General features: G+C 52.3%; 1 protein-coding gene across 11 annotated transcripts in view; it reads right to left on the bottom strand.

Moving 5' to 3' along the window:
• BANP (BTG3 associated nuclear protein) overlaps nt 1-27,970 on the bottom strand; it is a 104,541-nt gene that overhangs the window by 43,635 nt on the left and 32,936 nt on the right. For 7 of the 11 annotated variants that reach the window (XR_004346929.1, XM_032613164.1, XM_032613160.1 and 4 more), the window contains exons 5-7: nt 11,693-11,809; nt 10,128-10,303; nt 1,011-1,250 (exon numbers count right to left, since the gene is read on the bottom strand). Coding sequence is in view for 10 of the 11 variants with exons in the window: in XM_032613164.1 (XP_032469055.1) it covers nt 1,011-1,250; nt 10,128-10,303; nt 11,693-11,809 (533 nt within the window). In the remaining variant the exon portion in view is untranslated. Of the gene's footprint in view, nt 1-1,010; nt 1,251-10,127; nt 10,304-11,692; nt 11,810-13,520; nt 13,922-17,169; nt 17,300-27,970 lie in introns of all 11 variants that reach the window. The other 4 variants (XM_032613165.1, XM_032613167.1, XM_032613168.1 and 1 more) reach the window with 2 other exon arrangements.

Genomic DNA, 27,970 nt, shown 5'->3' with positions numbered 1-27,970 from the left:
TCCGAGACACACACGGGGACTCGGAATGGCCGGGGCCATGAGCTGGGGACCAGGAGGACGAGCCCCCTGGGGTGAGACAGGGACTGGACGCCCAGCTGAGTACCTGTCGGGAAACCCCGCAGCCAGGCCACACCCCAACTTCCACCAAGGTCAGCGTGCAGACACAGGAAAGACAACTCCGCCTGTGCATGAAGGCTCCCGGAGAGCTCCTCTCCCTGCTTCTCACCGTCCCCACCCAAAGGCCCGGGGATCGCCGTCAGAGCTCTGTGTGAGCAACGAGGTCCCCCGGGCAGGATGGCACCCCTTCTCTATTGTGAGATAGTGAACTCTGGGTAATTGGTTTTCCATTCCGTTTCGCTAACTTAGACTCTCCAGCACCAGGTTTTTCAGACGTGACCACCTAACCCTTCTGCTGGAAGCCTACGTGCTTCTTGTGTGTCTTTATCGTAAGCCGTGTCGAACACCTTCTGGGTCGGGCGGGCTCTCGGGTGAAACCAGGCCAGCGGGTGCTGACGAGCAGGAAGCGGGCACACCGCACCCCTTCCAGATGTCACCCGGACGATGCCGTCACGACAGACTCCAGCCTGCGCCACCCTCACAGCCACGCGGGGGATCCAGATCAGCATGAGGAGGTCCCCAGCCCCCACCAGCGACGGCAGCCCAGAACCCCAGCCCTCTAGGACAGGGACGAGGCGGGTGGCCTGCCCGCCCCTGGGCAGCCCGGGACAGGCCGCTGTCGGCGGAGGGTAGGGAAGGCTCGGCTCTACCCCTCCTCCCTCCTCGAGGGCGGCCCCAGGTCAGGGGAGGCCAGGGTCTGAAAGGCCCCCACTCCGCCGTCTTTGCCACGGGCCCGGCCCTGGGCAGCCCTTCCTAAAGGAAACGTTCAATCCGCAAAGTCCTCTCTTGGCCCCGTGCCCAGGTCTGACCCCGAGCCCCCTCCCCCCGACAGCACGGTCCCACCCTCAGCGGAGCCCTCCCGCAGCCGGCACGGGGTGGCGGCAGACACTCACAGCGGATGCCGTAGATGGTGAGGGGGTCGAGCTGCTTCTTGCCGTGCTTGCCCTGGCCCGAGAGGTTGGAGACGGCCTGCACCTCGCGGTGGAAGAGGTAGTCCAGCAGCGTGAGCGCCATCTTCTCGGCCGTGCGGCAGTTGGTGCTGATGTGCAGCATGTCGGAGGGGATGATGGCGCAGCGCACCCGCATCTCGGGGTTGTTCTCGTCCCCCAGCCACGTGCCATTGGGGTAGTCCTCTGCGAGAGAGAGGGGTCTCAGTGAGCTCCAGCCACTGCCCCCGCTCTGTCTACCTCCAGCGAGGCAGCCCGGGCCGTTCCCAGGACAGGCAGGGGGCCCACAGAGAGGAACAGGGCAGCTGGCGCTCCTCCCGCCCAGGAGGAGAGGCGGGAGACCCCTGTCTGCGAGCGCACCGGCACCCCGCCAGCTCCGTCTGGGATGAGGGACGATTTGGGAGGCACACAGCGGGCACTGGGCCTCCCGGCTACACCCTGACCAAGTGGGCCAGCGCTCCCCACCCAGCCTCCCTCTCTGTCACAGCCTCCCAGGATTTGCAGGATTGACCACGTGTGTGAAAGGGCTTGACGGTTGTCAAACAAACATCAACTTTAAAAAGCCTTATCCTTTGGCAAAAGGAAACTCCACTTATGATCACAAATCAAGAGAACTCTTGACTCTGCTTGGACACCTGGTCGCTTTCCAAACGCTCCCTTCTGATCCTAACGTGGAGGCAAGTTAAGGTGTGAGAGGCGGCCCCTGAAAGCACCAGCGCTGGGCGGCGATAAGGGGAGAGTTAGAGCCTCTAAGAGGGACGCAGCTTCCTGCCGAGGCCGGCGGGCCTTTAAGCCGTGTCCCAGCCAACAGGGTCATCACTGTTTCAAGATTTCTCACGTGATTTGTTTTGAAATGTCCTGATATTTACATTCTGGCCTCTACGCGCAAAGAAGGCCCCACAAGGGCAGCCAGCCCCACCTGGCTTTGCCGCAGGCCTGGAACAGAGCACGAGGCCCAGAGGCCAGCCGGTCTGTGACTCGCACCCCCTGCCCTGCCACGCCACAGGCAGCCGCTCCCGGCCGGGCTCCTGAATCACAGGACATCCTCCGACACCAGGCGAGGCTCTGCAACCCCGTCAGGACGACCACGTCACCGATGGGCCGGGGCGGCCGCTGGAAGGGCCAGAGAGGCTGAACTCCTGACTTCAGCTAAGGACAGAGAACAAATCACAGATCTGATTTTTGGAACTCGGAATAAGAGATAAGTCAGAAGAATCATTTCTCAGGAACACGGATGGTTTAGAAGTGAAGAGGTAGAGCTATGAGCACAGGCTCGGATACGTGCAGTTTTCTCGCCAGCAGCCACCTGTTACGTTCACCTGCCTACAGGAAAGCTAGTGGACACGCGATCTAAACGTGGATGGAAAGCGACTTTTAGAGGCGCTGTCTCTCAGTCATCCCTGGAATGCCAAGAAGGCTCCAGCTCCTGGAGAGTTGATTAGTTTACCTACAGACACTGGGCAATTCTATGCCTGGCACTGGGTCTAGTGCTCAGGATCTAAACCCTCAGCGAATGTAGAATCACAGGCTTAATTACACCAAACAGAGTGGAAGGACCACCCTCCCTCTACCTGCGGCCATCAAGCCACAAAGCAAATAGAGGGAGGGACAGGGAGGGGGGTGGGAGGGGAGGGGCAGGCCGCTGCAGGAGGGGCGCCGCGTTGGACACAAGGACAGTGGGCTGCGGGCTCCACCCCACCGCCACGGGGCCACAGAGCCTTGCGCTTTTCTCAGAAACAAGTATCATGAATTCTACAAGGCCGGCTCCCACGTTTAGATAATATCTTTAAAGCAAAGTAAACGCTGGGCAGGAGCTCAGCATCATTTTCCAAACCGCGAGTCAACGTCTCATCAAAGTGACGCTGAGCGTGCGCGGAGGTGGCGGGATGGCCGTTCCGTCCAAGAGAGAGGCCGGCTCGGCTTCTCCACCACTGACTCCGACTGAGAGCCGGCTTCCCCGGGAGCTGCCCGCACACGCGCCCCCTCCTCGGCTCCCCAGCCCCGGAAGCATCCTCTTCGCCAGAGCCCTCGCACATGCAACATGACAGAACCAGAGGCTGTGGGGCTGGGGGTTGGGGGTCAGGGACAGAGTCCTGCCAGCCCCCAGCAAGGGGGCCTCGGCTCTCCGGCCGGGGCAAGGAGCGCCCCACCTGTCCAAGCCCCAGACCTGGCCCTACCGCTCCAACAGCGATGCGCCAGAGCAAGGGCCACCTTCCTTGCAGACGCCACCCCGGACAGCCTCAGCCTCCCAGCTCCAGCGACAACCGAGAAAGGCGGGGCCGCGCCACGCCATCCCACGCACACAGCGGGGTCACACGTGGGTAAAGGCAGACACTGTCAAACTGATCCAGGGGAAAGGAACGAAAAAGCGACCTCATCTATTAAACTTAATTCTTAGGAAGGCAAAACACCAAGTTAAACGAATGAGAACGCTCACAAAGGAAAGCCAAGCCTCCTGTTTACGTAAAGAATGATCACCCTCAGACAGATCCGAAACTCCCCAGTCTTCACGGACGATCTCTGCGAGCTGTGCTGCCGAGGAGAACATGAAAGGGCCGGACGGGCTCAGGGAGGAAGCGGCCGGCTGGCCACCGTGAGCGGGAGGGCGCGCGTGGCCACTGAACGGGCTCTGCGGGCCCGCGAGGGCCGTTTCCTCGCCCAGCTCCCTGCTGACACGTGGCCACGGATGAACGCCCAGCCCCAGAGCTGGCAGACGGGCCTCCAGGAGTATTACCAGGACATTCTGGAGGAGGAAACATGGCATTTTAAATTCCTACAGAAGTTATTATCTCAGGGAATATTGCTCCCCCCAAAAAATAAATTAGTCTAAAAATTAACTATTTTCCCTCCCTAGCACTCCAGAAAATAATGGCTTAAACATCTCTGGTAACAACATAGGGAATTGTCCAGAAAGTTTCTTTCAAACACCTCAAGATTTTGCAAGGCATTTTATAACCTGTCTACAACCTAACTTCCTTAATGCTGTGAGTCTCAGGTGTGTGGTCATCTGACCAGCAAGAAGGCCGAGCTAGGCGGACAAGAAACACAGCCTGCAGCAACTCTGACCAACACAGCCATCGCCGTGGGAACAGAGGACCCCTCCGGGGGCAGGGAGGACCAGGGCTGCACGGTCACTGCCGAGGCACTCCGGGGAGACGGCAGCGCCTCCGCGTTCCCTGGCCCAGACGCTAGGGCGCACAGTCCTCACCCAGGTGCGCGGACCACACCTGCTGACTCCGCCCCAAGTCACCTCTGACCCGACCCGACAGCCCGAGCCCAGCCTGGGCCCAGCTTTCCACCAGTGACGATGAATCACGTCTTTGAAATGTAAAACAAGACCGAGCACCAGCCCACATAAATATCTGAGAAATTTGCCTTTTGACAATTCAGAAAGGATATATTTATTTTACTAAAATAGCTTGGTTCAGTTTTGGCATCTGAAACAATAGATTCTAATGGCTTTATTTAAAAACTACTAGTTGGGTCATAAGAAAAATAAACTTGCTTTCTATTCCAATCACTTAAATCTTTAATTAAATTAACTGACATTTCTAAAAACGCTATTCAAAGAAAAACCTTCAGCAGTAGCTTCAACTTTCTTACCAAACAGTTCAGAATACAAATACTTCTTGTGAGGGAGGGTCTATTTTAGTTCTAGGAAAATGAAACGAACAGGAGAAAGCCCCAAGACGAAAAGGATGGCCACAGTCTCAGGGTCGCCAACTTGACAGAGAGATAAAGCAGCTACCTGTGTCATGCCTCCCCTGCTCCCCACCCGCTGACACGCATGCATACATACATGTGTATATACAGAATACACACGTCCATACAGGCACGCACACACACGCACAGGCACACGTCCCGAGGTAGTTGATACACACACCAGCACGTCCACTGACACCAGGGAGCCTTGGTTCCGAGCCACTCGGCTGGGCCCGGGCCTAGGCGTGGGAGCTAATCGCGTGGGGCAAAGACAGGACAGTATCTACTCCACGCCTCCTACGTGCCAGGACTTCACATGCCTTACTGCAACTCAGGGACTCTGAGAAAACGCGACACAAGGCGTCACCACTCCTCCAAAGCAAAGGGCAAACTGCGAGTCCTCCGACAGCAGCCTGCATGCCCTGCACACACGTCACGCAGGCTGGGAGGTCACCGGCACTCCAAATGCCACCCCGGAACCGAGCCCAGCCCAGCGCCCGGGCTCTCCAAAGACGCCGGTGTTCTCTCTCCAAAGACGCCGGTGTTCCGTCCAGGGGGCCCCAGAAGCCTCTAAGTCCTGTGCGGGCAGCTGTGATGGAGGGAAGGGCCCCCAGCATGGGCCACTCGGACACTTGCTGCCTTGGCTCCCAGACGCCCCGGGCGCCGGTCCCCCTCAGCAATCACTCACAACAGGCTTGGTCTCTGCAGCCACGAGAGGGGACCACCAGGGAGGCGTTTCAGTCTCCACCCAAGGGATGGTGACGACGCAGGCTCTGAGGTGAACGGGGTGTCCACACACGGCCCAGGGGGTCACGTGAGGTCAGGTCCTCGAGGCCGACTCCAGCACCTCTGGGCCAGCCTCAGAGGACACCTTGTGCCCACGAGCAGGGATCAGGCTGTGTTTTCCATTGGGCTTTTATAAAGGCTGCCCAAGCTGGTTACGAATTTCTCTACATGTGCGGGCTGGCGGTGGGGGGGACCAAGTGGCCCTGGGAAGGGGCTCAAGGAGGCTTTCCAGAACAGGCCCTGTGGGCCGCCTCTCAGCATGGATCACACTCTGTCCTCAGAAGCTGTCGCCTGTTTCTGAGCCCTTCTGAATTAAGGTGTTTACACCCTGACTGTGAGCCTCATTCAAGGGTGACACCTGCAGTGAATCGGTAACACTCCAACCAACCACAGAACCTGACAGCTTGCCTTCCTGGCTTTAGACACAGTAAACTATGTGCCTGTAGCCCAAGCACCTCTGCTTCTTTGGGACTGACGTGACATCTTTAAGCTATGGACAGATCGACAATTTGGGGTTTTTAAACTGGGAATTCGAAAGCGTTAGGTTACATACAGGATAATGCTGTAGGGAAAGGGAAAAGACGAACGTTTCTGGCACTGCAGCCAATTCCATCCCCCGAGGCTGGGCCTATCCCACAGAACCACGTGGCCACATCTCGACGGAGCCCAGCCTCTTCCGGGGAATCCGGCCCGCTGAGCACAGTCGTCATGAGCTCAACTGTGACAACAGCGAGTGTCCAAGGACACTTGGCAGAAAGAGCGGGAGCGCTGGGCAGAGACGGGGTGTCCCTATGCTGGGTCCCACATGCCGACCCGAGACTCGGCGAGGGATGCTGTGATGCCACCCTCCGGCCACTCTTCTCTGATCTGGGATCAGTGACCATTCACTACGTGGTCCTGCACAAAGACCCACTGACGTTGTTACACTAATCCGCTTTCTTAATCCTGCTCTTGTCAGCAGCCTACTTATGACGGCTGCTAAAATGTGTTTTAATGTTACCAAATACACAAAGAAGTTATGCAGGGACTTCCCTGGCGGTCCAGTCGTTAAGACTTTGCCTTCCAATGCAGGGGGTGCAGGTACGATCTCCAGTCGGGGAGCTAAGATCCCACATGCCTCGCGGCCAAAACACCAAAACATAAAACAAAACCAATATTGTTAACAAATTCAATAAAGACTTTAAAAATGGTCCACATCAAAACAAATCTTTAAAATAAAAAAGAATTTGTGTTAAGAAAAGTTCATATAAAATAAATTATGTGAACAAATTCTCAAGAAATGTTTCTGGCTAAATTTCCTCCTTAGCACACGTACAGCTGCAGTTTCGTGAACACAGCAATTTGTACTGATCTTGTTTCGTAGCCCACAGCCCAGCAACACCCCGGAGAAGGTGCTCCGGGGTCCCCGTGCTGTACCTGACAACCCTGCTGAATCACCTGCTCCTCCCAGACTTCATCTCCCTGCCCTGCCCCCACCCCAGCACAGATATGTGAGTGTCTCTATCTATTTATACTCACAGATACGTGAGTATAGATCATTTCACTGACTCGGGGCTTTGCAACATATACAAGGCTGATTTCTGACAACAATTCAATTATAACAGAAGTACTTCCCTATTAAAGACAAGTACCAAACGTTTTACATGCAGGATTAGTCAAGTTCTGTAAGAATTATCAAATGCATAAATGGCAGGAATTAAACTCTTTATTAAGAATCTAACTAAATCCCTTCATTAATGCACAGATCCCACTTTTGGTCCATTTTGGCTAATCTGTTTCTCTGACTCAGTTCACCAGCTTAATCTTTGAACGATGAACCCCACACACTTTCAGTACTTCCCAAAGATCGGGGTAAACGAAGGCCTTGTGCCGGGGAAGAGAAGGGCGAGAGCTAAGAGCTAGCCAGCGGCTCACGGCTCCCCACCGTCAGCGTTTCTCTGATCCAAACGGAGCTGGTGCCGTGACAGCCAGAACCGCCGATTAACGCACGGGTAAATCCCCTGGCACCGCTCCAGTATAATAAAGATCTGCTAGGGGACGGCATGCCAATTCGTGCAGACGATGCGGAATTCTTAAGAAATAGCCATTCTGAAACTCTGTGGTTCTCTGCAATCAGGCACAGAAATACTTTTATAAGAAGAGAAGAATGTCTGTCTATGTGCAGCCCTGGGCTCTTATCAGGAAGGAAGATGACTCCACCTAAGGCCGAGCCTCCAGCCCTTCAGCGCCTACACCTTATCCCCATCTCTCTGATAGGAAGTAGCTGACTGGACGCTCCCTAGTCGAGCAGGCTATTCTGGTCCCGGGAGGACGTGGGAGGGAAGCAGCGAATCCGACTCTCAGTGCATCATAAATGTCACAGGGTGTTGGCCACATGACGCCACCACGGGCCCGTGCGAGACGTTCACAGATTAGCTCTTTTGCCCACATTTACGTGCACACACCGGCGGTCTCTGTTCCATCTTCCCAAACCCCGTGCCAACCGAGGTGGCTCAACCTGACATTCTCAGAACGTAGAACTGCGGGGGGGTGGCGGGGGGGACACCCTCCCGAGGACAGTGGCAGCAAGCTTGCACTCAGACACACAGAAAACCTGTACTTTTTTCCCTACAGATTTTAATACTAATAAGCTCAAATTCGGATCCCTTTTTGTAAGCTCACATTAGAGTCAGTCTGCGGTCCCCCCTGAAATATATTTCACATTAATCAGATCACATTAGGGCATACAAACTTAAATGATGACATTTTTGGTTTTTATGATAACCCCAGACTCCCCCCAAATTATCCAATGTCATGTTTCAGAGCTGAGGCCGTTTAAACCAAACAAGTTAGGCCTGAAGTCCACAGCTAGACCTACAGGAGTATTTACCCAAAATCCACATGGAAAAAGAATAAGAACAATTAGCTTTCTCTGCAATTGTTACAGATGTAATTTTCAGTCGATATCCACTAAGATGAAATCAGGAGCAACCCTCTTTTCCTCAAGTCTAATGAGTAGAGAGACTAGCTGCCCTGACCCAGCAATTCCACTCCCAGGTATCAGCCCAAGAGAAATGAAAACACGCACAGAAACCTACACACAAACGTTCAGAGCAGCACCGTTCGTGACAGTCAGAAAGTGGGAACAACGCCAGCGTCCATCGGTGGGTGACGGATGGGCCGTCATCCGGCCATAAAGAGGAATGAAGGACTGCTGCATGTACAACAGGAGGGCACCACGTGATTCCACTCGTATGAAACATCCACAACAGGCAACCCCACAGACAGGAAGCAGATCAGAGGTGGCAGGGCTGGAGGCTGGAGCACGGGGGTACTGCTGTGGGGTCTCTTTGGGGTGGTAAAAATACCCTGCAATTAGATAGGGGTGATGTGCACGCTCTACCGGCACGTCTGCTTTAAAATGGTCAGTTTCATGGAATGGAAATTAGACCTCAATTTTTTTTCTAAGTTGCCCAGTTTGCTTTTTCTCTGTTCCCTGCTCTGCCATCTCAACCCTAGCGACTTATGTTAGAGGTGAATGACGTTTTAAGGAAAACATTTTCAATGCTTCAGATGTGGTAACAAGTCTAACAGGAAAATCTTTGTAGAAAAATCTATACTGTGCTCTTAGGAAAAATCAACCACTCAGACGGAGAAGCAGAAACATCTCACCAGCCCTTCCTAGTTAACAAATTATATGCTTGAGGACTCGGTGACACGATGCTACATCTGCCCAGTTCCCTCCTCTCTCTCCGCACTATTTTGGGAAACATCGGCTCAGCCCTCAAGAGAAGGACAAAGCTGCCAGGTGGCAGGAACCCTCTGGAGGGCCTGCCAGGCCGCCACCCGGACCCAGAGCCAGGTGAGAGTGGACCCCAGACCCAGCAGGAGAGAGGATGCTCCCCCTATATCACAGTGGGCAGGGGCAGCGTGGACTCAACCTGGACGTATGGCCCCTCTGAGTCTGCGTGAGGCCCTCATCAGAGACACAGGACAGAGCTGTGGTCAGACAAGTGAGCCGACCGATAGCTCTCGAGTTACAGCTCTCCATCATCGGAAAGCCTCCAGAGCTAGATTCAATAAGCAAACCTGACTGAAAACGATTATGTGACCCTGCATCAACGTGGAGAGATTTCTACTACGCAATGGGGAAAAGCGAGTTACAAAATCGTAACTCTAGCGTGTATGTTAACGTAGAAAAAGCCCAGAAGGTTTCTAGAGATCTCTGGATGAGGAATGTCTCCGGTTATTTGTCCTTTCTTTGTCATTTTCATATCTTATCATCTTTCAAAAACAATAAACATATATTACTTTTCTAAAAAGCAGGGGAAAAAATTACAGCTGACACCGGAACAACGTGAGGGGTTTCGACCCTCCATGTGGTCAGGGATCCACACATAACTGCTAGTGGGCCCCCCGTGAACGCAGTGCCCCCATATTCACGGCTCCCCGTGTGCAGACCGTACAACGCTGTAACATCTACTACTGAACAGTCCACGTGTCATGGACCCGCGCAGTTTCAGCCCAAGCTGTTCAAGAGCCGCGGCACACCCATTACCGTCCACGCGGAGGAGAGGAGCAGCTTCGAGGACGCACCTTCCGAGTTCAGGGTGATGAGGGTGACGTTGTTGCCGATGTTCTGACTTCCTGACTGTCCACAGTTGGAAACGGAGTCGCTTGCCTCGGACCCGCTCTCCCCGTCCTCATTGTGGCTGTCCTCCTGACCTGGCACCTTCACCACGATGGTGTTCTGCCGACGCCCGGGCACCGCGCTGCGCGGGAAACAGAGACACCAGCAGTGTGGTGAGAGCAGCACAGCAACACGCAGAGATGGTTCTGTACCCCGACGTTCTCCCCTTCACGTCTCAGAGAAGCTACCTCTGCACACGCACTGGGCCACCAGCCTTCCCTCAGCTCTTTCTACTCAGATTAATAGCAGGAGACAGCCTGTGGCTCCAAGAAACTGTATGAAACTTGAAACGTTTAAAAAAATGTTTACACCGCAAAAGAAGTGAAATCACAACTCGCTGTGACTCAAGGCCTAGAACGCTCCCTTCTGATCATGGAGGTGACGTCAAACGCTGACGTTTGAATCAGGGTGAGATTGAGGCCGTGTCAAAGGAAAGGCTGAGTGAGAGAAAGTATGTCTGCAGACCCAGACTGACTGCACCGATCCACTCCGTCCCGAGAGATGTCCTAGAAATGACCCGGCCTGTGAAGACGCAGCTCTCACTCCCAACTAGCCCACTGACAGAAACCGCTCGAGTGGGCTAAAAAAGCCAGTCGAGGATCTCCTGGGGGGCATCCTTAGCACCACAAGGGACCCCGATACAGCGCAGTAAGGCACGGCCAGGAAACCAGAACACCAGCCAGCTCCGAAACGGGCTCCATTACCTGGAGGCACGCTACTGCCTTCTGAATGACCTTTCCGACCGCCTTCGAGATGCTGCCGCGCACGGAGAAGGGGAAGCAGCGCGAGGTCCCTGCTTGCCGAGGCAAACCCCGGAGGGCTCCATCCCGGGGGCTGGACCTCGCTAAACGCTCCGGACCTGGCCACGACTCCGCCCTCGCGGGCACGAGGCACACGGACCCTCTGCTGCTCTGCCGGCCCACGGCCTCGGCCCGGAGCGTCCGCACCCACCTCCCGCGGCCGGGCTGCTTGGGGTCTGGGGCCCTGCGGACCTGGGCTACAGCCAGGTAGAAGCGGGACCGGCCGCAGGAGTGCCTGCGAGACTCGCCGGGAAGCAGCGCGGTGGGGCCGACGCCAGCGGGGCGCCAGCACACGAGGGGCGATGGTGCCCTCCACGCACTCCCGCTTCTGACCCAGGGTACAGCCAAAGCGTCTCCAAAGAAAAAGGGGCGGAAAAGGCACCACCTCGAAACGCCTCCGCCACTTCACCAACCAGAGGGGACGTCGCCGACCCGACATGCTCGGACAGACAGACAGGTGGGAGTGAGGTGAGAGGGCGGGATCTGCGCATCGTGGTGGGCACACAGGGTACCTCCCGCCGGCACGCGCGGCGGCGGACACAGGCCGGGCCGTCCTCCCCAGACCCTGGCCGCGGACAACCCCGGGCCCAACGACACGGGCGCCCCAGGACGCCGCCCTGTCCCCGGGGCCCCAGCGGTGGCGGTGAGAGGTGGGGTGTCGTGCTACTGACTTGCTAATGATATTTTCCAGGGGATCCGGTGCCCTGCCGCTCAGGGGGTCTTCCATCTTGGCTACAACGGCGTTCTGCCGATCACTGTTGAGAATTACTGTAGTCTGGGGGACGACGCTAGGGAACAAAAGAATCACAGAGAAAAGAAGACCTTAACACGACAGCGTTCATTGTCAGAGCACAGAGTCATCAAAAGTCAGCGCCCACGCCCCGAGCTCCAGAGGGGAGGCCCCGGCAGGGCTGCGCTACGTGCACGAGTGACACCGGGCAAAGTGCGAGCCGGGGCTGGGCTTCTTAATGGAGAGTCTAGCTCTGCTCCTTGTTGGCACTGTCGGGAGAGTCAGGTTACAAATATTTACATGTTTACGGAGAAGAGACAGAGGTGTCACAGCTGTCACTGCGCAGGAAGGTTTCTGAAGGAGCAGGTCTGCGTGGAAAACAGCTTGAGACTTACTCACTGCATCCGAGCGAATTCCCATCTGCAATCTAGGCTTTCGTGACCACTGTGCTTATCAGTTCCATCCCAGGATGTGGGTGTCATGCACAGAAAGGGGCGAGCACCCGCGGAGGGGCTGCGGGGGAACCGCCGGGCACTGACCTCTGGGTTCTGCTGGACCAGTGCAGGAACCACAGCCAAGGGTCCGGGGACTTTGCTTCGAAGGAAACGATGCTACAAAAGAATTGTGCCCCGCCGGGGGCTCTTTCCAGAGGGAGACATGTGTTTATTTATTTTTTTATTTTTTGAGACACGTGTTTAAACACGCGGGAGCCAGTGGCTCGTCTCTAAGCACAGTCGTCAAGATTTTTTGCTCATGAACCTTCCAGCCCTCAGCACTTCCCGCCGTGCTTTGTGCAGAAAGAACAGGTACTCGAGATGTACAGCAGTGTTACCTGAGAGCAATGTCATGCCTGGATCTCTCTCTCCAAACTCCAAGTCGGGGAAACCCTGCTTTTACAGGAGGAAAGCCCATGAACCCAAAGGCACCCATGAGAAGCCGGCCCCTGTCCCAGCCACACCCTGTTAAATGTCCCCAAAAGCAGAGGCACAAATGGCACCGTGTCACGCGGAAGTGAACGGCAGGACCACAGGGTATTTTCCTAAAAAAGAAGCATAATCGCCTGCATTTCACTCAAAGGCATCAGCATTTTCTCAGCCGTGCTACTTAATCATCAGTGACCCCTGAAATAACCCACCAAATCCTGACCACCTACCCACAGCTCAGGCACCACCAGCGGCCAGGTGGCCTCTGACTTGGTACCGAGGTCACACACAGGGTACCCACACGAAGGTGTTCCCTCTCACCCCGATAGGACATCACGATGGACATGAGCACATTCAAGGTCTGAGATGTCTGCCGGAAATAAACAGGTTACAATGGATTCACGCCAACGACCGGCAGAGTGGTTAGACTAAACACACCTCTGTTTCCTAAAGGACCTTAAGACCAAGGAAATGCTGGTCTGAGACACCCAGCTTCAAGCTGGAGCACAGGGAGCCCCGGGGCACCCGACCGTCGGGGGCCCCTCGGTGTGCAGATCCCGCAGGGCCTCAATTCCCAGATGCCCTCCTTCCAGAACGTTCTATGTCCTAAAGATGATGCCCCAGGAGAGCACCTCTGGCCAATGTGGTTGTTCCCTTTCACAAAGCCTCCCCGCAATCACATTCAGGCACCCCGTCCATCCAGACGTAAGACAGCAGGCGCTCTGCGGGGGGTCACTCCTTACCACTCGCCTCTGACAAAGCGCACGGAGGACCTACTTAGGGTTTCAGCTCACAGATAATCAAAGTAATCTGTGATGACAGACCACTAAGCTTGCTGGCACACACCTGCAAGAAATGAGGACCTCCTTCATCTTCCACAGATTTATTTATGTAAACAAAGCTTCTCAGAACTTCAAACGATAAAAACTGAAAACAGAAATGGAACCAACGTTGAACCCTGCGTCATTTTAAGTGATAGATTACTCATAACCCTCCAGAGATTCAGGAATTAACTAACACTAAAGCCCCATCCATCGCAAGGGTAAATTCACAACACTGCATTGTTAAGAGTTAACTATAAACTGGTAATAATTTACCCTGTTTTGTTCAACTGTGTGCTAAGAACTGTAACGAGACCTCAATCCAGAAGAGCTTTTTTCTTAACCCTCCAGGCCTCCCGGTTACAGGAAATACATTTTTCAGCTTCAATTTCCATCCGTATTTCTGTCGCACAGGAGTGCACCAGCCTGGATGACAGGATAAAATCTTGTGAAGGAAATGAAGTGGGAAAGAAAGTTCAAAAAGCAAAAGGGACGATGTAAAAGTTGACGGTCCAAAGCTTATTCATCAGGGGACTTGTTTTTAATGGATGATGGTATTTAGATTATAACAGAAACATTTAAGTGAGCAATGAATCTGTTTTTAAATACCAATATTAATATTCCAGAAAATACACCTTTCCACTAACGCAATTACGTCAACCTCAAGTTGTACAACTTAATATTTTGTTTTTCAAAAATTATGGAACATCCACATCACATTAAGACAGCAGGGCTTCCCTGGTGGCACAGTGGTTGAGAGTCCACCTGCCGATGCAGGGGACACGGCTTCGTGTCCTGGTCCGGGAAGATCCCACATGCCGCGGAGCGGCTGGGCCCGTGAGCCATGGCCACTGAGCCTGCGCGTCCGGAGCCTATGCTCCGCAAAGGGAGAGGCCACGACAGTGAGAGGTTCGCGTACCGCAAAAAAAAAAAAAAAAGAAGAAGAAGACAGCAGTAGTTATCCTGAGGGTCCGTACGGGGCAACTGTCACAGCACGTCAGTGTCCTGCCAAGGCCGAATCACAGCCCCAGGTACCCAGTCAGACACGATTCTGGGTGCTGCTGGGAAGGGGCTTTGCAGATGTGATAGAAAGGCCCAGGTGGTTGATGTTAAATTACTCGAGAGACAGATCACCCTGGGTGGGCCTGGCCTGATCGGGTGAGAGCTTTAAAAGGCAGTTTAAGGGCTTCCCTGGCGGTCCAGTGGTTAGGACTCTGCGCTTCCACTGCAGGGGGTACAGGATCGACCCCGGTTGGGGAACTAAGATCTCACATGCTGCGTGACATGGACAAACTAAATAAATAAATTAAATATTTAAAAAAATAATAATAAAAGGTTGCATGACATGGACAAACTAAATAAATAAATTAAATATTTAAAAAGATAATAATAAAAGGCAGTTTAGGCTGTCCCCGATCTTGGAGACTCCAAACAGCTCCTGCCCATGGGGTGCCACCTGGTGACGATGCCCCCTGCCTGTCCACCTGCCACACAGACTGTGCGCGTGCTTGGCTGCCTCCACAGCCGTGTGAGCCAATTCCGAGTGGGAAGCCCCTTAGAGTGGGTGCTGGCTGTCCCCACACACACCCCTCCCACTGCTTCTGCTTCTCTGGGAATCCTGTGTAAGCGGCAGCGTGACACCGAGGGCAGGAAAGCGACACTGGGACCCTGCTGGCACCATCCCCGGGCCTCGTTCAGATCGCACCAGTCTCCACGTGCGCCTGTCAGTGCTGCCTCCCAGACACGCCCACCCTCCCTCCCCGGCGCACCCGCTAACCTGCTCCCCGTCTACCGCTTGGACGCTCAGAGGATGTCACAGAGGTGGGAGCACGGGGCGTGTGACCTCTGAGACGCCTCTGCTGACGCCTGGGAGTCGGCCAGGCCCAAGCATGTGCCTAGGGGCACACCCGCATGTTTAACCTTTCACCCAGACAGGGGCCTTCGGGGTGTCTGCAGGTTTGGTTATTACAAACAAAGCGGCCATGGCCATTCATGTGGAGGTTCTGTGTGAACATGAGTTTCCATTTCTCTGGGATAAGTGCCCAAGAACGTGCTTGCTGGGCCACACGGTGAGGACATTTTAACGGCGAGAAATGCTTCCGATCTGTTTCCAGAGCCGCTGCCCCGTCTTACACGCCTACCAGCAGCGGCGCGAGGCCCGGGGTCTCCGCGTCCCGCCGGCATCTGGAGGGCCCCTGCTGTGTCCAGCTGTCTCCTGTCCTCGTCTCCCTGCTGGCTAGCGCCGCTGAGCTCCTTTTCACGCGCTTACTCGCCAGCCGCCTCTCCTCTCCGGTAAAAGAGCTGTTTCTGCTTTCTGCCGACTTTCCCATTGGATTGTTTGACTTTCCACTGTTGAGTTTTGAGAGGTCTTTATTCTAGACATTCCACTAGTCCTTTACCAGATATGTGGTTTGCAAACAGTTTCTCCTGGTCGGTGGCTTCTTTTCAGCTCCTAACAGGTCTTTCAGGGAGCGTAAATTTTTAATCTCGATTGAGTCCACTTTCTCTTTTATTTTTCATGTATAATGCTTTTGGTGTGACGTCTCAGAAGCCGCTGCCTAGCCCCAGGTCCCAAAGGTTTTCTCCTGTGTTTTCATCCCAAAGTTTTACAGTCTTACATTTTATGTTGCAATCTGTGATCCATTTTAAATCAATTGCTGTTCAAGGTGTGAGGTTTCCACCGAGGTTCATTTCTTTCATTTTGCCTGTGGAAACTACTCCCGCACCATTTGTTCAAAAAGCTGTCCTTCCTCCATCAAACTGCTTTTGCACCTTTGTCAAAATCTGGCCGGCATATTTGTGTGGGTCTATTTCTGGGCTCTCTATTCAGTTCCACTGATCACTTTATCTATTCCTCGGTCATTCCGGTTTTTAAAACTTCATGTGCTCAGTTCATTCTTTCACAGTCTTAAACCATTATCTATACCTTTACTTAGAACTGTATGTCAGTTTTCAAAGTTCCTGTTGAATAAAAACTTAACCAAAAGGGAAAAGGGAAAGGCCTAGACCCACAGACCATCCTGATTGCTTTAATTCTAAGATGAGGCTAACGTGCAAGCTGAACATTCATGCCTAATTCTGAGATTACGCTACTTACACACAAGCTGAATACTCTGGCCTAAGGACATCAGCATTCAGAAGTAAAGCGCGCCCTACAGCTTGTGACCTGTGACCACGTGCCGAGGGCTGCCCGCCCTGGCGGACAGTGACTGTGAGCGCAGGGCCCCCACCACCTCCGTGGGGCAGTCACGCGGGGGCCGCCCCCCTCAGGCAGGACTGCCCCAGGGCCCCGCGTGAAACAAAGCCTCAAACCTGGAGCGGGCACTGTGGTACCTTCCCCGCACAGATAGCCAGCAGCCCGTCCAAGATCACATAGCTACTCAGTGGCAATGGCAGGTTTGAGCCCAAAGTCCTCAAGCGGCAGAGCCAATGTCCTTTACCAAAGTCACTGAAGCCGGACCTGCACCCCACGACTCCCTGGGCATCAGAATCTCCTGGGGAAGTGGGGGCCCGCCCTGGAGAGCCTGGACTTCTCTTTTTTTAACAATTCCCCCAGGTGATTCTGATGGGTGTCCCTGGTTTAAAACAACACCAAGCACAAAATCCCCGCCCACTGCTCCCAGTAGCACCAGCTTCCCCCAGAGCCCGCCCGGTCCAGCCACTGTGCATGTGACCTTCCGTCTGCTTTGTTCAGCGATGCATCCCGGCTGCCTAGATGAACGCCCGGGACACCGGCAAGCCTGTGTGTTCAAGGAGCAGCCTCAGATCTGAGGGGCAACCTCGGGCTCACTCGGCTGGTCCACACTGTGAAAAAAAAGAACAGAGCAGGCGTCCATAGACGCGAGGCCCAGAGCACAGCCCAGGATGCCGTCTACACTCAGGGCAACCTGCGTCCTGAGGGCTGACTGGGTGCGCCCAGCAGGCACGAGGCTGGCTGACGTCGTCGGACACTCGGTGAATGATTTCTCAACCTCCCGGGGATCACGGAGCACTAAGCACTCACATGCGTCATCCCCTCACAGCAACCCTCGCTCACGATTTTTACCCTCCTTTTACTGATGAAGAAACTGATGCTTAGAAAGGGTAGAATCTGCCCAAGGTCTCATCACGTTCAGGTGACAGAGCCTGGATTCAAAGCCAAGAATCTCTCGTGCCCTTTGCCACTTGTTGGTGAACAGCAGGAATAATCCTATTGCAGCTACTGCTACCACTTACCCTTCCAGTGTTGGGGATTTTAATGGTTTTATTTTGATGGATTTAAAACCAAATATCTTCAGCTTTCAGAGCTGTCCTGCGAAACATTTCCAAGTTCTCTTACAAAGCGGCCTTCAACCACCCCTGAGTTTCAGAAAACTGCTTGGTGAGCAGGTCAGAACGCCCTGTGCCGCTGTCCCAAAGAACCGACTCCTCTGCCCCTTGCTCATCAGTCCCACCATGTGACCATGGTTTGAATGGACACCGAGGCTGCCATCAGTGAACAAGCGGCCACGGACGTGGCTCAGGGCAGGCGGGGCAGGTTGGGCATGGGGTTAAACCCCACCAGCACTCCTTAGGCTCCCTGGAGGAACGGGGTCCCTCGGGAAAAATCAGGTCTGTCCAAGCAGCACAGTCACCCCTTATTTCCAGTTTCCAAAGAGCAAAGAGAACGTCCACAAGCTCTGACTGTGAGTTCTCTGAGCAAAAGCTCATCCGGGAGAGGAGACCAGCCGCCACCCGCAGCAACGCGCCGTGGACAGCAGACGCTCTAGGGCTGGGGCCGGGCTGGCGCGTCCCGAGCGTCCACAAGTGGGCGTCCACACAGGTTGGGGGCACTGCCGTCTTAGGAGAAACTTCTAACCTTCCCAAGACAAGCCTAGGCGACTTAAAATGCCCAAAGGCGAGGCTGCGTGGCAAGGGGGCCGAGCCACGGTGCCTGCACCAACTCCCAGCCGGCAAAGCCAGCCTCCAGTGTGACCTGCGACCGCAACGGCGCACAGCAGCGCGGTTCACACAGAGCTGCTGCCTGCAGCCTGTGGTGAAAGGGACGTTCGCGCACTGAGGTGTGGGCGCCACCCTGGCTCACACCTGAGTCAGCTTGACTTTGCGGCCTAGCGGACACTCACTGTACATCTGCTTTAACCGTTGAAGAAAAGGCCACAGTGATCAGAAGCAGAGAGTGTCCACACGAAAATAACATGAAATGCCTCCCTCCCCGGGAGGCCAGGGCTGCTCCTCCTTCCGCGATAAGCCTCCCTTCCCAGGAGCCAAGGCCACGCCGACTCTGTGCGTGCTTGTCTGTCCCGTGGGAACCCTGAAGGAGTGTGTGTGTCCCTGACCCGTCTGATGTTCCCTGTTCTGACGAGATACAAAACTGTGCTGAAAACCCTGCTTCCTGGAGCAGTCTTCTGTGCTATAGTCTTTAGTTTCACTCACGTAAAACTCTTCTCTGTCCATATTATAGATTGTTTATTGATTATTTTCATCAACACGTGAGTGACGCAGTCAAGTTGGGCATGATTTCTGCTCACACAATGATGCCCAATTTTGTTTTCTGTGGTTGGGGAGGAGTTCCAGCCGAATATTAAAAAGTGTGTGGGGCTTCCCTGGTGGCGCAGTGGTTAAGAATCCGCCTGCCAATGCAGGGGACATGGGTTCGAGCCCTGGTCCGGGAAGATCCCACATGCCGCGGAGCAACTAAGCCCATATGCCACAACTACTGAAGCCTGCACGCCACTACTACAGAGCCCACGCACCCGAACTACTGAGTCTGCGAGCCACAACTACTGAGCCCACGTGCCACAACTACTGAAGCCCGCACACCTAGAGCCCGTGTTCCGCAATGAGAGAAGCCACCGCAATGAGAAGCCTGCACACTGCAATTAAGAGGAGACCCCGCTCGCCACAACTAGAGAAAGTCCATGTGCAGCAATGAAGACCCGACGCGGCCAAAAATAAATAAATAAAATAAATCTTAAACAATAAATTAACACAAAAATAAGAATAAAAAGTGTGTGGAAAAGTATTTGCCTCCCTCTCTCCTACCATTGAGCCTCACTACAGTATATCTGCTGACACCGAGCCTTCTGCAATTCAAAACTGTCACTCATCCAGCTCAGTTTGGGAAATGTGTATAATATTAATTTTCTGAGTTTTGTGTAACCCTCTACTGACAGAAGCAAGCTCACAAGAATCTCGAGTAATCCTCTTTTCTGCTTATGAGAATATGCCAACAGGAGGGTAAGGCACATAACCTTGGCTTTCCAGTTATAGTTCTGCCTCACATACAAGAACCGGGGTCCTAATAAAATATGAAATTGTGTCCCACGTATTGTACTTACAAAAAGAAAATTGTTTACTTTTTTTTACCAGGGTCCTAGAGTTTCAGTAAGAGCAAAATAAGAGGGGTCGGGGGGACACTCCTCAGTTAAACAATAAAACCAGATGCCCCGAGGTCCTCACACCTGAGAGGCAGGTAGGCTGGGGTCCACCATGACCCCCCTGCACCTGTTCTGGGAGATGCCGCACAGCCAGGCTCCATTTCCAGGTGCCTTCCACGCAAAGGTAGCCCTGGGACAAGTGCTCACGCATCCCAGAGGCCTTAGGGAGTAGGATGGAGGGCATGGGGTCTCAGGTCCCTGCGGGGAGAGCAGTGGGGGGACCAGACATGCCACTTGGCACCAAGAACATAAGCAGAAGGCACAAGTCTCAGGGTTCCTGGGCTGTGGCAGTTCACGTAAACCAGCCAACAGCCAAGCATCTAAACAGTCGCTAACATGTGTCTTAAAGGGTTTATTTCTCTAGCTTGCAGGTTAAAGATGAAAAGGTCATAAAAACCAGGATCCACAAAAATACTCTCAGGGATAAGAATAAATTAGCACTGAAACTTTGTCTCCAATATCAAAGGGGATGAGCAAAATACAGTGTAAAACCAACTCCCCCGAAATAACCAACTGCACCAGAGAAATGGGGTAACCTGCTGCCACGGACGTCAACCCCCAGCTGCCTGGAGCCAACAGGACCCAGAAGGCGTGGGATCCACCCCGCCCCCACCCCACAGTAGCCACAGCGCCCAGGACAGGACGCTGCAAGCGCAAAGTCACAGCCCCGAGGCAGCAGAAGAGCTGTGCGTCCCTTCTTCTTCCCGAGGAGCTGTAGAGACACCTGCTCACAGAAAGGCAGGCCTGGGAGTGGGGGACACCCCGGGCAGCCAGACCCTGGCACCCACAGCTCCGTCCCCAACGAAAGGAGAGAGGACGCCTCTAGGACTAGGCAAGGGACGTCTTGCACAGCCCGGAAGGAAGCGGTCAAACCAAACAAAAGACCCACAAGCGGGAGGTGGGCGTCAAAGGTCACCAGAGCCACCTATGAGCACTCCCGACGGCCAAAGCTGGGACAGTGTGAGGCCAGTGCCTAAAGGGGCAGACGCTCCCTGGAATGTAGCGCGGGACTTCTGCTCCCTGAGCAGGGCTGGTGCAGGGGCCGGGGAGGACAGCGCCTGCGCAGAGGTCAGGCCTGACGCCGCTCAGCCCCGTGACCCGCCTCCACGCCACACAGACAGGCCACGCCGTGCTGCACCCCAGCGGAGGCGGTGGGAGGCCTTCACCTCTGTGACCGTCCTCCCCAAGCCACCAGGGGCACCCCACGAGACACCTGACCAGCACCCCCAAAAGCCATGCAGACAAGGGGCTGAGTAAGTGCCACAGGCCGGGAGCCTGAGGAGACTCAGTAACTGAATGTCACGTGGACCTACAGTGAAGAGAGAATATTATACAAATAAACTCCAGAGTTTCAACAAACAGGAAACCTCCTGAGGGACACAAATCAAACAACACCGCCTCGAGAAGTTCCACGTTTATTAAAGTTCTGCATTTATTAAGGAGATGGAATTCATAATTAAAACCTAGGCCAGATGTCTTCACTGGCAAACTCTACCAGATAGTTAAGGAAGAAATGAAACTAATCCTATAGAAACACTTTCAGAAAACAGACGATGGGGCTTCCCTGATGGCACAGTGGTTAAGAATCCGCCTCCAATGCAGGGGACACAGGTTCGAGCCCTGGTCCTGGAAGATCCCACATGCCTCAGAGCAACTAAGCCCGTGTGCCACAACTACTGAGCCTGCGCTCTAGAGCCTGTGAGCCACAACTACTGAGCCCACGTACCACAACTACCGAAGCCCGCGCGCCTAGAGCCCGTGCTCCGCAACAAGAGAAGCCACCGCAGTGAGAAGCCCGTGCACCGCAATGAAGAGGAGCCCCCGCTCGCCGCAACTAGAGAAAGCCCGCGCGCAGCAACCAAGACCCAACGCTGCCAAAAATAAATAAATTCATTCATTCATTCATTCATTCATTACTTCTTTTAAAAAAACGGACAATGAGCTCACCTTCTGTGGCGAGCATTATCCTGATAACAAAACAGATAAAGACACGTCAAGAAAGAAAACTACAGACTATTACAATCCACGAACAGAGATGCAAAAATCCATAACCAGATATTAGCCATCACTCCAAACACATAAAAAGGGTACTACCCTACGATCAAGTCAGGCTTATTACGACAGAAATGCAAGGCTGCTTTAGTATCCAAAATCAATCAGTATAATCACCATAGCAACAGAATCAAGGAGGAAAACCAAATGTCATCTCAAGTAGGTACATAAAAAGCATGTAAACATTCAACGCCTGCTCAGGACAAAAACTCTCACAAAATAAGGAATCTAAGGGAAATTCTTCAGCCGGATAAAGAGCAGCTATGAAAAATGTGCAGCTAACATCACACTTAATGGTGACACGCTGGATGCTTTCACTCCAAGACCAGAAATAAGGTAAAAATATTTTTTAAAAAGTATACACTGAAATGGAGATCCTAGCCAGTGCAGCAAAGTAAGAAAAGGTACAGAACTTTGATAGGAAGTAAAACTTTTTTAAAACCCTACTGAAAAGCTACTGAAACAAGTGGATTTCGAAATAATTCTGGATAAAGGTCAGCAGAGAAAAATCTACTGTATTTCTATATACTGCCAATGAACACGCAGAAGTTAAAACTTAAAACACAATACCATGTATTAGAGCATCTAAAAGTATGAAGTACTTAGAGATAAATTTAACAAATGCATGTAAGAGCTTTACAATGAAAACTATACGACACTGCTGAGAGGGATTAAAGATCTGCGAATATGGAGAGGTATACCTTGTGCGTGGATCAGAAGACTCAATGGTGTTAGGATGGAAGTTCTCTCCAAATTGTCTTCAGATTCAACACAACCCCAGTCATGAGGCATGAGCTATCCTAAAACTAGAGAAGTACTCCAAACCATGAGAATGTGCATGGCCTATTAAAACTTCTGACTATATCTGCTTTGGTTATTAGACTGTATCTCTAATCTGTAGTCATGAGGTTAACAATCCCCTAAATTGTACGTATGTAAACTGTATGTTTTCTTTGATCGGTAGCCCTGACACGTACAGGGTATCAGGATTAGGCCACCAGAAGTGTGCAGCTGTGAAAGGTAACCCACACCAGTCAGGAAAAGAAGTCATACGTACACAAAATTAAATGGAAATCGCAAAATGCAAAATTCGATAAGGAAAGGATGAAACAAATCCCTCACGGCTAAAACCAAACCATTTCTTCACAATTCAAACAACCCTATCTTGTCACAGTCCAAAGCCTATGAAATGCTGTACTTTCTTTCGACCTTAAACTCTGAACGATATGACTACCCGGAGACGCTGGGGCTGCACCGCCAGAACCGAGACGCCCAGGAGGAGGCCCCTCTCTACCCAGGAGCCATGAGAGCTCAAAAAACCAGAACAGCCTTTCCATAAACATCCATCAACGTTTTTATTTTTTTAAAAAGACCCTCTGGGAAATAAAACAAAGAATCAGCAATCAGCGTATTAGAGGGAATTTAAATAATTTAAATAACTTTTTGATCAAATAGTTCAGTTCTCTGTGGGTGAATAACCAGCTTAGAGGAAAAGAAAGAAGAAAACTTTCCCCTTACACGTAAACTTTCATCTTACATGACACATCTCTCTGAAAGAAAAACTTTAAAAGAAATCACTTTTTTTTTTTCTTTCAGTTTTGAGTATTAAAAGAAGACTCTCGAGACTTCCCTGGTGGTCCAGTGGGTAAGACCCCGCACTCCCAATGCAGGGGGCCCGGGTTCGATGCCTGGTCGGGGAACTAGATCCCACATGCATGCCACAACTGAGTCCGCATGCCGCAACTAAGAATCCACATGCCGCAACGAAGAAGCCCGCATGCCACAACTAAGAAGCCCACAGGCTGCAACTAAGAGTCCTCGTGCCGCAACTAAAAGATCCCACATGCCTCAACGAAGACCCGGCGCAGCTGAAATAAATAAATAAATATTAAGGGGGGGGAAGAAGCCTCTGATTCATTACAATTGTTTTAAAATTATAGGAACACACTAAAGCTTTAAAAGAAATGTTTAAACTTTTAAAGCTAAAAATTTGTTATATGTCAATAATATCTCAATAAATAAACCATTTGTACATTAAAAAATAAAGAAAAGAGGGACTTCCCTGGTGGTGCAGTGGTTAAGAATCTGCCTTCCAATGTAGGGGACGTGAGTTCGATCCCTGGTTGGGGAACTAAGATCCCAAATGCTGCAGGGCAACTACTGAGCCGGCATGCTCGGGAGCCCATGCACCACAACTAGAGAGCCCATGCACCACAACTACTGAGCCCACGCGCTCTGGAGCCCATGTGCCCAAACTAGAGAGACGCCCGCAGGCCACAATGCAGAGCCCGCACGCCACAACTAAGACCAGAAAAATAAATATTTATATATACGTATATATATATATATACGTATATATAAAACAAAAAAAAGAATAAAAATCAATTGTTTTAAAAGAAACACAAGCATTTCTCCAGCTAATCAGTATGTTCAGTTCATGAAAACAAACAAACCTGAACCAGCTGGCTTGGAGTCACTCTCAGTAAGTCTGGCTCCACAGGACCCCGCTGGGCAGCAGGGACAGGTCCCTGGGTTCCCACACTGCACATGGGCACTCGCACTGGCCTCCCAGAGGGCATCTACCAGGACAGCAACCCAGGTGGGCCTGCACCCCAGGCTCAGCTCGGTCCTACCTACTGCCCGTCCTTCAAGTGGCTGTGCCTGGCCTCAAAGCTCAGAAAATGGGGTTTTACATTAATCCATATAAACGTCCCCATCCACACACTTGATCCCATCACACCACACAATTCAATGGAGGCCGCTCCTGAAATGCTCACGGGGGCACGTAAAGGGTGAGCTGCCACGTACTGAGTTGTGCAGCTCGTCACAGAAAGCTTCGGCGCCCGCCCCTTCCAATGCCAGCGCGACACAGCTTTAGGGTTGAAACCTCACATGGCTACACCTAGGTTCACAATGAGGCAAAATCCCAATTTATGGCTCACTCGCAAGGAGGAAAAAAAGCAGTCACCGAAAAGAAGTCAAGTCCATTTTTCTTTTTCCCAAGTAGAACGCCATTGCTGAATGAAACCCCATCCAAGTAAACTTACAAACATGTTTATCACAATGATTAAGCTTTAGCATCAAAGAAAAAGGTTTTCTCTCTTTCCTTCTCTTCCTTTATCCTGAATTTATTTAAAGGATCTCATTCAGACGTAGAATCTGAAAAATCTGGATCCAAAACGCCAAAGAGGGTTGGCAGCAGTCCACTGCCTTCTGTGCTCTGGGAATTCAAGAGAATAAATAAATAATTCTCAGAGCTGAGAGCAAAGTCTAGTCCAGGCCAGTTTTAATTAGAAATAACCCACAGGCGAGTGGATTTCGGTGCATCCCACAGCTGCTGGGCTGCTCTGGGCCAGGTGCGGCCTCTCCGAGTGGAGAGGCCAGTGACGCTGCAGTGGACAACTCCTCACCCACCATCCAGAGGCCTCGTCACAGCCGACAAGCCCCTCAGGGTCGTCCTCGTTTGTCCTGTGAGATGACAGACTTCCCAACAACACTCACAGCCAGTGCCAAGTGGCCTAAGGAATCTTAAGTTATTTTTTAAAGCACGTGATCCGGATATAAAGTAATCTGCGATTTATATGCTTCTAACTGTTATTTTAAGTATCTGAGGTACAAAGTACTTGTAGAAGTACTTTATTACTCGGAATGTTAACCAATTTCTCATTGTTTTCTGGAGACTTCCTTTTCTGTGTTCTACTACCCACACTTAAGATACACATTTCTCATTTACTTATGTGCTTATAAATTAGTCATTTTCTAACTTAAATATACACTTTTTTCATTGATATACTAGGGTTGAATTCTTGAGCTTTACTTCTCCCCAAATTTTCTTGTTAACAGCTTTCAATGACTGGCAATTTTTATTTCTCATTTTTAGAACGTTCACGGAGGGAAATGCCAGACTTAGTATCTTCTTTGAAAATCATTCATAAACAACCTACTCTAAACTATATCGAAGAAAACAAAGGAGTGACCTTTCCTTCTATTAATCTAACATTAACTTGTGTAAGTAATGGTTTTATTAACGATAGTAATAAATCTGCTGCCAACATACAATAAGTGTATTCTATAATGGGTTGATTTTATGTCACAACACGATCCTTTAAAACCAGAAAAGCTAACTGAGTTGGATTAACTAGATTATACACCTGAGTCTGTATTAGAAAACTTTACTCTGATTTCGCCACTTGTCAATGCACACGGAGGTCTCTCCACGATGACAGCTTCTCCCCAGCGGAGGGAAGCGCTCTGGGGTCCCTGAACGGGAGAGTCGCTAACACGCCCCACGAGCCCCGCCGTCACCGGAATGCTGGAGAGAGAAGGGGCCTCCCTGCAGTCTGGAAGCGCCTTCCCCCAAGCAGCCATCAGTGCCATCCTCAGACGGGACGTGGCCCACGAGTCAGGCCGCGCTCAGCAGCAGGCCGGGCATGGCCATGGTGGGTCCATCACTGGCCTGCAGGAGAGGACACGGCTGGTGGTCCCTGCAGACCTGCCCTTCTCCCCCATCCTCCTTCTGAAGACGGGCAGACTGGAAACAGTACAACTCTGTGACTCAGCCCGGTCACCCCATGGTGTCAAACGAGGACAACCTGCCCGCCGAGGCCCGTCCTCCCCGCTGGACCTGACACCCAGGGAAGCCCCAAACGAGCGGCCTCGGGGTCCAAGCACAGCTGCAGCGCCACCTGCAGCCCCGAGGACTCGTCCTCGTCCGCCCGACCTCATGGAACGGCCACAAACCACCGACGGTGCAGTATGAGCGGCACATCCCTGGGTCCTGAAGACGACCTCTTCCCGACACAGGTGACAAAGGGACACGCCACCAGGAGAGCCATCCTTACTCAGGGAAGGAAGCCTGTCTCTCTCTCGCCTCATCTCTTAGAGCAACAGTCCTCGAGGGCGGGGCCCGGGGGCGCACTTGGTTATACCTGAGACCCCACGGGCTTGGCGGGCAGAGCCAAGGAGGCTGCCAGCCTTCAGGGCATGAGACAGCCTTCCCGACAGAAACCTTTCCCACACAGATCCCACAGGTCCCATTCGTGGGCGTGAACAACATGCTTCTAACTCTGAGCCCAGAATCTTACTCCATTCTACACTCACACACAAAGTATTTTTGGATCGTTTCAACGTAAGGCGAATTTTCCCGGAATTTCACTATTGTTTGAGTCTAGAAAAAACTACACTTTGCTTTATGTGAAACTTCATCAAGAACTGCTCATTTTGAAATATTCCACCACCAACTGGTATCTCAGTCCCAGGGTGACAGCCCTCCCGGCTGCCAGCTCTGACATGGGAGGTTTGGTCCTATTCACTAACTCCTTATGTAGTTCCCCCAGCCTTTTCCATATCAAAATATATGTTATTTTATTATACATGACCATCCTTTTATTTCTCCTTACATTATAATTAAGACATTACATTAGTTTTTAAATTATATTTTCTAAACATTGCATTTTAAGATATGAGGGCATTACAAAAAAATTATTCTTTGAAAAAGGCACTGGCTGGGACTTCCCTGGTGGCACAGTGGTTAATACTCTGCGCTCCCATCGCAGGGGGCCCAGGTTCGATCCCTGGTCAGGGAACTAGATCCCACATGCATGCCACAACTAAGAGTTTGCATGCCACAACTAAGGAGCCCACCTGCTGCAACTAAGATCCAGTACAACCAAATAAATAAATAAATAAGTAAATGGACAACCAGCTTCTTTAAAAAAAAAAAAAAAAGGGTACTGGTCCTGGTAGGTCTGAGCCTCACTGCCTGCAGAGAGGACACGCTCCACAAATGTTCACTGGGAGAAAAGATACGGCTGACCCATCAGGACAAGGTATAAACACAGGGTGAATCACCACGGACCAACAGGCCTTCCCTTTGGGGACAGAGACCCCTGGGGTCCCCCACCCCAGCTGGAGAGCAGCTTTCGGGGCCACGCAGGGTCTCCAACACCCCAGGACACTTCTGAGAGTTAAAGGAGGCCCACACTGCAGGCGTCATCCACGGCTGTCC

Source organism: Phocoena sinus, chromosome 19 (genome assembly GCF_008692025.1).
Source record: "Phocoena sinus isolate mPhoSin1 chromosome 19, mPhoSin1.pri, whole genome shotgun sequence".
Lineage (NCBI taxonomy): Eukaryota > Metazoa > Chordata > Mammalia > Artiodactyla > Phocoenidae > Phocoena > Phocoena sinus.
This window is presented reverse-complemented; position numbering and strand designations above follow the sequence as displayed.